Source organism: Colobus angolensis, unplaced genomic scaffold, assembly GCF_000951035.1.
Source record: "Colobus angolensis palliatus isolate OR3802 unplaced genomic scaffold, Cang.pa_1.0 Scaffold239, whole genome shotgun sequence".
Taxonomy (NCBI): Eukaryota; Metazoa; Chordata; class Mammalia; order Primates; family Cercopithecidae; genus Colobus; species Colobus angolensis.
This window is the reverse complement of record NW_012115588.1, coordinates 1,624,660-1,634,184: the sequence shown is the minus strand read 5'-3', so window position 1 is coordinate 1,634,184 and position 9,525 is coordinate 1,624,660. Positions and strand designations below refer to the sequence as shown.

At 42.4% G+C, this 9,525-nt stretch overlaps 1 protein-coding gene across 1 annotated transcript in view; it reads left to right on the top strand.

Moving 5' to 3' along the window:
- The window catches only part of ARFGAP3 (ADP-ribosylation factor GTPase activating protein 3), a 64,848-nt gene that overhangs the window by 19,463 nt on the left and 35,860 nt on the right, over positions 1–9,525 (top strand). Inside the window, exons 4-6 of the mRNA XM_011945140.1 lie at positions 3,608–3,739; positions 4,780–4,863; positions 7,425–7,512. Of these exons, the coding sequence (XP_011800530.1) occupies positions 3,608–3,739; positions 4,780–4,863; positions 7,425–7,512 (304 nt within the window). The remainder of the gene's footprint in view (positions 1–3,607; positions 3,740–4,779; positions 4,864–7,424; positions 7,513–9,525) is intronic.

Here is a 9,525-nt window from a genome sequence, read left to right as displayed (position 1 = left end):
TGTTGGCCAGGCTGGTCTCGAACTCCTGACCTCAAGTGATCCGCCTGCCTTGGCCTCCCAAAGTGCTGGAATTACAGGCGTGAGCCACCGTGCCTGGCCAAAAAACCCATTCTTCACGTCTTTGAATATAGCAAATATTGTGTGTTAATTTCTAAACACAAATATAAATATTGTGTAAGTTCTGTGAAAAAATAACCTTAAAATATTAATTTATAATTTTAAAAGAACTGATTTCCTTAACCTCATTTACAAACCTAATTAAGGATTTTCAAACATTGTAAACTTTATTTACAAATTCAGTATATTTGATTATCTCAAACACTGAACTGGCAACCTCACAAATCTAGCCAGCCAAATATTGCACAGCACTGGTAGCCTATTTATCAGGATAAAATGGTGTAGATTGAGTAAATGGGATTCCTTTAGGCGTTTCTTATACGCTAAAGAATAAGAAATCAAATTTGTATGCATTTCAAATAAAAATTATGACCAGGCATGGTGGCTCATGCCTGGAATCCAAACACTTTGGGAGGCTGAGGCAAGAGGATCACGTGAGCCTAGGAGTCTAAGACCGGCCTGGGCAATTTAGTGAGACCTCATCTGTACAAAAGACTTAAAAATTAGCAAGGCATAGTGGAACCTGCCTATAGCCTCAGCTACTCAGGAGGCTGAGGTGGGAGGATCACTTGAGCCCAGGAGTTCCAGGCTGCAGTGAGCTGTGATTATGCCATTGCACTCCAGCCTGGGTGACAGAACAAGACCCTGTCTCAAAAAGAAAAAAAAAAATTATATATATGTGTGTGTGTGTGTATCAAATAAAGTCAGAAGTCTATAATAGCAGTTTCAAAAATGCTAGTTTCTCAATCTTTTTTCTTCGTTGTCCCTAAGCATAAAAATCAATTAATTAGATAATTTTCCATTTAAATTGGATCCAATGTTTCCCTAATGAGATAAATTAAATACTAAGGAATACAGTTTTGTCAGGTGGAGGTGATCTTTGGAAGGCCATAAACCATTGTAATAACTAAGATTTTTTTTTTTCACTTTTCAAGAAACAATTTTTGCCCCTCTTAATTAAAAATATATGCCTAGCCAGGCATGGTGGCTCACACCTGTAATCCCAGAACTTCGGGAGGCCGAGGTGGGAGGATCACTTGAGCTCATGAGTTCAATACCAGCCTGGACAACAAAGTCTACAAAAAAAATTTTTAATTAGCCAGGCATAGTGGTGCATGCCTGTAGTCCCAGCCACTTGGGAGTCTGAGGCAGAAGAATCACTTGAGTCCAGGAGGTTGATGCTACAGTGAACAGTGTTCACCGTGCCACTGCACTCCAGCCTAGGTAATTGAGCAAGACCATCTCAAAAAAAAAAAAAAAAAAAAAAAAAAAAAAAGAAAGAAAGAAAGAAAGAAAGAAAGAAAGAAAGAAAGAAAGAAAGAAAGGAAGGAAAGAAAGAAAGTATGCCTTAGATGTGAGTCTCACTCCTATTGCCTAGGCTGGAGTGCAGTGGCAAAATCATAGCTCACTGCAGCCTCAACTTCCTGGGCTCAGGTGATTCACTCAGCCTCCCAAGTAGCTGGGACTATAGGCAAGTACCACCAGGCACAGCAAGTTTTTTACATTTTTAGTAGAGACAGGGTTTTGCCATGTTTGCCAGTCTGGTCTTGAACTCCTAGGCTCAAGTGATCTGCCTACTTTGGCCACCCAAAATGCTGGGATTTACAGGCATGAGCTGCCAGGCCGGGCCAGTGTTTCTTATTAATTTTTTATTAATTTTCTGGGTTTTTGTAGAGACGTGGTCTCACTTTGGTTCCCAGGTCGGTCTCAAATTCCTGGCCTCAAGCAATCCTCCTGCTTTGGCTTCCCAGAGTGCTAGGGTTACAGGCATGAGCCACTGTGCCCAGCCTCAAGCATCTTTTTAGAAATCTTTGCCCATTATCATGATGTTCACAAACTTGTTCCTAAACTTAGCCCTGTTGGTTTGACTTACCTGTTCTTATTTCTAAGCCTTCGCAAGGTTGCAGAGTCACCCTCCAAACTCCAGAAAGGAGCTTTCGCATCTCAAGCCAGCAGGGGTCAGGGGACATGGGGAGGGAAGGCTCAGATGAGTGGTCATTCAGTTTACCCAGTGGAGCTCTAAGTTATGGGCTTGGAACCATCCTTTTGTATTTGAATCCTCACTCCGTCCCTTGCTACCCATGTGATCTGGGGCACGTTGTTGAATCTCTCTGTGCTTCATTTTCCCCATCTGTAAAGTGTAGACAGGAGTAGTGACTGTCTGATAGTGTTGCTGTGAGGATTGAATGCGATGATGCCCATGAAGCACTCACGACAGGATCTGGAACATGTGGGTGACCAGTATCGTTATCAGTCAAATTAGGTTCATCAAAGGATCACTTGTATAGGTTTTTAGAAGATCTGTTTTAATTAAGATATGAATTCTATAATTCATGTCTGTACATGGATCCTCATGAAGTGGGTAAAAGCAGTTTCTTTTAATTGTTTAAATACTTGTTTTAATGTCTCACTTATATTGTAGTCTCTGTTAATGACAGAATAGTGTTGAACGAGGTAAATGTTAATGTAGCGCCTCACTAATTTGTCAAAAAATCTGATTTACTGGAATCCATTTTGAGATCGATTGTAGACTGGGCATGGTGGCTCACACTTATAATCCCAGCACTTTGGGAAGCCAAGGTGAGAGGACTGCTTGAATCCAGGAGTTGGAGGCTGCAGTGAGCCATGATCATGCCACACTACACTCCAGCCTGGGTGACAGAGTCAGACCATCTCAAGAAACAAAGAAAAGGGCCAGGAGCAGTGGCTCAGTAATCCAGCACCTTGTGAGGCCAAGGCCGGTGGATTCTTTGAGCTCAGGAGTTCAAGACTAGCCTGGACAACATAGCAAGACCCCATCTCTACAAAAAATACAGAAATTAGCCAGGCGTGGTAGCACACACCTGTAGTCCCAGCTACTTGGGAGACTGAGGTGATGGGATCGCTTGAGCCCAGGAGGTGGAGGTTGCAGTGAACCGAGATGGAGCCACTCCATTCCAGCCTGGGTAATAGAGCAAGACTCTCAAAAGAAAAAAGAAAAGAAAAGAAATGGATTGCTCATGAATTAAAAGTAGTCCTGAGAAGAAAGCTTCTCCCCAAATAAAGTTCACAATGACAGAGGTGGTTTAATGGACAAATGAGGACTAGTTATTTCATTTTGTAATGCAAGTCTCATAGCTAGTTTTTGGTTTGTTTTTTGTATGTTTGTTTGTTTGTTTATTTTCTGAGATGGAGTCTTGCTCTGTTTCCCAGACTGGAGTGCAGTGGCACAATCTCAGCTCACTACAAGCTCCGCCTCCTGGGTCCACCATTCTCCTGCCTCAGCCTCCCAAGTAACTGGGATTACATGCACCTGCCACCATGCTTGGCTAATTTTTTGTATTTTTAGTAGAGGTGGGGTTTCACCGTGTTAGCCAGGAGGGTCTTGATCTCCCAACCTCGTGATCCACCTGCCTTGGCCTCCCAAAGTACTGGGATTACAGGCGTAAGCCACCGCACCTGGCCATAACTAGTTGTACCAAAATATTAATCTGCATGCTTTTCTCCGTAGTCTTCCTTTTTTCATCAACATGGGTGTTCCACCAGTGACACCAATGCCAAGTATAACAGTCGCGCTGCTCAGCTTTACAGGGAGAGAATCAAATCGCTTGCCTCTCAAGCAACACGGAAGCATGGCACTGATGTAAGTCACTGGAGGCTGGATTGTCTCCTTTAGATACATGTTCACTTAGTAGAAAAAGTGATTTTTATCCTGAATAGTAAAACTTTTCTACCTGAGTTGTCTTACAAGGAATTAGTGTACAATAGATTCTTACTGTTTGAAGTAGTTATGTTCTGTAAATTCATCATGAGTACTGAATTAGTGAATACTAAAACATTGCTCCTAGGAGAAATACAGGATTAGGTTCCTATGAGCTCTGGTCTCATTTTTGTCAACTGATCAATGCATAACCTTATTTAACATGTGTTTCTATTTAGAGACACCTTTTAAAATATATATTGATGGCTCATGAATGTTGAACTCACAGCCAAGGACTGTAACTCAGCCCTGAATGAAGCTTATTTAATGCCTGGATTTTCTCCGCATGAGGCACATCACAGCCTTCATGTGCTTCAGAACATTAGCTAGCCCTTCAGTACTGCACTTGAGAGTCATCTTAAAAAGTGATATCCTCAATAAAAAGCACGGAAATATGAAGAATGTAGCACGGAATAAGCTACAGAAAGGACATTTGTTATGAGAACTGAAACAAGAAGGCAGAGTAGTGTGTCTTGTTTACCTCAGCTGAGAATGTGGTTCTCAGGCAACTCATTTTTTGCTGCACTATTCTCCAAATGACTGAAAACACCACGAGGACTGAGTTTGGGTTAAAAGTAAATTTTAGCAAGTAGGTAAATTCATAAATATGGAATCCGTGAATAATGAGGATTGATTATCGTTGGGAACCTGCATTTAGATATGAAGTCTTTGATCTTTCCTTTTCAGAAATGGTTTGTGTGTTTGAGGTACTTGACTTCCTCAAGGTTTGGAAGCAAAATTTACTGGATGATAGATTACTAAAGTGCACTCAGAGGTCCTCTGTAGGGATGTTACTGATTTTATAAGAATGGAAAGCACCAATCTTTAGGAAACAGGTCTCTATAAGGGAAATGAAGGGTATCAAATAAAATCCTTTACAGGCCGGATGAAATGCTCAGCCCTGCATTGTGTTTTTGTTCTAGCTGTGGCTTGATAGTTGTGTGGTTCCACCTTTGTCCCCTCCACCAAAGGAGGAAGATTTTTTTGCCTCTCACGTTTCTCCTGAGGTATGTATTATGCTTCACCTCATTTTAAAGTGTGCTTCCTCTGACAGTTAACAAAAGGTACATATTTAAAATGCTAGGATATAGGCTATGCTGTTGTAACAAGAAGTCCTGAAACATAACTACTGAAGAGAGAAATGACATTATCAACAATTCTAAGGTTAGGCTATCTGCCGTTGACTGATGGACTTTGCTCTTCTCAACGTGTGGCTTCCATCTCAGGGTCTAAAGCAGCTGCTTCAGTTTAAGACTCTCCCAGCTTAAGAGAAGAGGACAGGCATCCTTGAGAGCTAATGCCCTATTCTTTTATTTCTTTCTTTATTTTTGGGGGGACCGAATCTGGCTCTGTTGCCCGAGCTGGAGTGGAGTGGCACAATCTCAGCTCATTACAGCCTCCGCCCCCTGAGTAAGCGATTCTCCAGCCTCAGCCTCCCGAGTAGCTGGAACTACAGGTGTGCACCAACACACCCAGGTAACTTTTTTTTTGAGATGGAGTTTTGCTCTTGTCACCTAGGCTGGAGTGCAATGGCGTGATCTTGGCTCACTGCAATCTCCACCTCCTGGGTTCAAGCAATTCTTTTGCCTCAGCCTCCCGAGTAGCTGGGACTACAGGTGTGTGCCACCATGCCTGGCTAATTTTTGTATTTATAGTAGAGACGAGGTTTCACTATATTGGCCAGGCTGGTCTCGAACTCCTGACCTCAGGTGATCCACCCACCTTGGCCACCCAAAGTTCTGGGATTATAGGTGTGAGCCACCTTACCCTGCCACAAATGCCCTATTGTTTTACAGAAAAAGTCTAGAGGTAGCTCCCATCCCTTCTGCTTAATGTCCTGTGAGCTGGAATTTAGTTGCATGTCTTATCTAGCTGCCAGGGAGAACTGAGAGTTTATTACTAATACTGTGTCACAGTTCAGTTCAGAGCTCTGAAACTGACAAAAAATGAAGACATTTTTAATAGGGGTTTCATTCTCAGTGCCCCAGTTTTGCTGTTTACATAGTATATATCTCAAAGCTGTTGCATGAGTTAATAGTACTGGTAAAAGTACTTAGTACCTGGCACAAAGTAAGCCTTCAATAAGGGCTCTAAATATCACACTCCTCATCCTTGTGACCTGATAGCAACAGTGACAGCAATCCATAGTACTCTGTGGCCTCTCCTCAGATCACTTAGATCTAGGGAAAGTAAAGCCTAAAAAGCCACAATATTTACTATTTGGCTCTTTCTTTTCTTTCTTTTTTTTTTTTTGACAGAGTTTTTGCTCTTGCTGCCCAAGCTGGAGTGCAGTGGCACGATCTCAGCTCACTGCAACCTCTGCCTCCCGGGTTCAAGAGATTCTCCTGCCTCAGCCTCCCGAGTAGCTGGGATTATAGGCATGCGCCACCACACCTGGCTAATTTTGTGTTTTTAGTAGAGATGGGGTTTTGCCATGTTGGTCAGGCTTGTCTCGAACTCCTGACCTCAGGTGATCCACCAGCTTTGGCCTCCTAAAGTGCTGGGATTATAGGCATGAGCCACCGTGCCCGGCCTACTATTTAGCCCTTTAAGGTAACATGTGCCTACCTCTGTCTTGGAGCATCATATGTTCTGCCAGCTACCCTAGCTTCGCCCAGTCCCCTTGGGTAAGGAGCACGATTTGGTGAACTCTTGTTCAATCTAGTCTTTAATTTTCTTTCTTTCTTTTTTTTTTATTTTGAGATGGAGTCTTGCTCTGTCGCCTAGGCTGGAGTGCACTGGCACAATCTCGGCTCACTGCAACCTCTGCCTGCCAGGTTCAGGTGATGCTCCTGCCTCAGCCTCCCCACACCACCACACCCGGCTAATTTTTTTGTAATTTTAGTGGAGACACGGTTTCACCATATTGACTGGTCTGGTCTCGAACTCCTGACCTCAGATGATCTGCCTGCCTCAGCCTCCCAAAGTGCTGGGATTACAGATGTGAGCCACTGTGCCCAGCTTATTCTTTAATTTTCAATTTAAAACTATGTAAAGTCATACAAGTTGTTAAACCTTGTTTTGTTGTTGTTGTTGTTGTTGTTTTTGCTATTATAATTTGCACATACTTATTAGCATTGTCACAGTCAGTAGTTACCCAAAAAGGTTATCAAGAAAGAGGAGAACAGGCCAGGCATGGTGGCTCATGCCTGTAATCTCAGCAGTTTGGGAAGCCAAGGTGGGAGGATAGCTTGAGCCCAGGAGTCTGAGATGAGCCTGGGTAACATAGACCCCTTCTCTACAAAAAATTTAAACTTTAGCTGGATGTGGTGGCACATGCCTGCAGTCTCAGCTACTCAGGAGGCTGAGGTGGAAGCATCACTTGAGCCTTGGAGGTCAAGGATACAGTGAGCCATGATTGTGCTTCTGCACTCTAGCCTGGGCAACAGAGCAAGACCCCGTCTCTATAAAAAAAGAAAGCAAGAAAAAAATAGATATGCCTTCCTTTCCATTAACAGGGACTCAGAATGTGGCTGTTTAAATTGTTAGGTTTTTCCTGTGCTTTGATTTATTTTTTGTGGCTGTTTTCTTGCTTTGTCTGCTAATGACTTTTCTCACTTTGTTTCAGTTGAGTGACACAGCATGGGCATCAGCAATAGCAGAACCATCTTCTTTAACATCAAGGCCTGTGGAAACCACTTTGGAAAATAATGAAGGTGGAGTCCTTATAACTGTCATGTAATACTATTCTGTGGTTCAGTGGCGTGCTATGAAACTATTAAAAATTAAGATGGGCCAGGCACAGTGGCTCATGCCTGTAATTCCAGCACTTCGTGAGGCTGAGGTGGGAGGATCACCTGAGCCCAGGAATCGGAGACCAGCGTGGGCAACATAGTCCCCATCTCTACCCAAAAAAAAAAAAACCAAAAAAAACACCTGAAACCTAAATAAATTAAAATGTAGATCCTTCTGTCCTTTTTTTTTTTGAGACAAAGTCTTGCTCTGTCACCCAGGCTGGAGTGCAATGGCACGATCTCGGCTCACTGCAACCTCCGCCTCCTGGGTTCAAGCAATTCTCCTGCCTCAGCCTCCCTAGAAGCTGGGATTACAGACGTGCACCCCATGCCTGGTTAATTTTTGCAACATGGTTTCACCATGTTGGTCATGCTGGTCTCGAAGTCCTGACCTCAGGTGATCCACCCGCCTTGGCCTTCTAAAGTATCGGGGTTACAGGCGTGAGCCACCACTCCTGGTCGACCCTTCTGTCTTAACAGGAAGAAATATTCGTAATAGACTATAAAGTGGGGGAACAATATTACTGAACATGGAATATAATAATCATTTTTGTAAAAAAAGAAAAACATACCAAAAACATCCTGGAAAGCACACAGCAAATTGTTAAATAGGGAATGAAGTTACTGAGGATGTTTAGTTCTTGCTTGATACAGTGTTGAAGTATCTGAACTTTTATAATGGGTTACTTTTATAATCAAAAACAAAATTTCAATTTTAAAACTTACAAAAATAGTTGATACATAATGATTCACATTTAGTGACTTTCTTATAGGATTACATTTATTGTAAATATATCAGTTGCTTACATATTACAAATCACTTGTGGCATGAGTAATCAGCTCTTTCTCTTTTAAAAGTGCATCCTTTGTTAGGCCAGAATGTTAGTGTAAATTAACAACAAAAATGTAACTTTGGACAACTAAGCAGTGAGCTCATGGGTTTTGATACCATAAGAAGTGCTGGCTTGTGTAAACTGAGCCTTGACCAACTCTAAGTATCATAGCATAACAGGAAAGACGAAGCAGTCACCAACCACGGGTTGGGTGACAGTATTGAGAAAATTTCTGGCAAGGATTTTGCTGGAGGGTGGGAGAGTAAGTGGTATTTATCAAGAAAGTAGTCCTAGGAGAGAGAGACACTCAGCTCTATCCCAGAGTGGAGTCATGTTGTAAAGAAAATGAGTCGCATAGCCAGGCATGGTTGTGCATGCCTGTGATCCCAGCTACTAGGGAGACTGAGGTGGGCAGATCTCTTAAGCCTATGAGTTTGAGGTTGCCGTGAGCTCTGATTGCACCACTGCACTCTGGGTGCCTGGTGACAGAGAGAGACCCTGACTCTAAAAAAAAAAAATAAGAAAAAGAAAGAAAAGGAGTCACTTCATTTGTATTGAGTTATAGGTATAAGGGTGGAAATGTCTGAGATTTCCATCAAACAATAGACTGCTGGTTTTTCGTTTTACTGGTGTAGGAGTAGGCATATCAGTGAATCGGGATAAGAACATTTCATATCCTAGGTAACAATGGGTTATTTGATTAATGGAATTTGGACTAGTGTCTGGCATTTTAGAAACAAATAATAAAAAAGTAGAATTCCTTCTTTACTCTTTACACACCAGGCTAAATTCAGGTAGTTCAAAGATTTACTTGAAAATATGATTATCCTAGAAGAAAACCTGGGTAAAGCTTTTTGTATTATCCTGAATTGGGGAATCCCTTCTATGCATATTCAAATCTCATAAAAGGAAAAGGTTAATAAATCTGATGACATAAAAATGTAACATTTCTGGCCGGGCGCAGTGGCTCAAGCCTGTAATCCCAGCACTTTGGGAGGCCGAGACGGGCGGATCACGAGGTCAGGAGTTCGAGACCATCCTGGCTAACACGGTGAAACCCCGTCTCTACTAAAAAATACAAAAAGCTAGCCGGGCGAGGTGG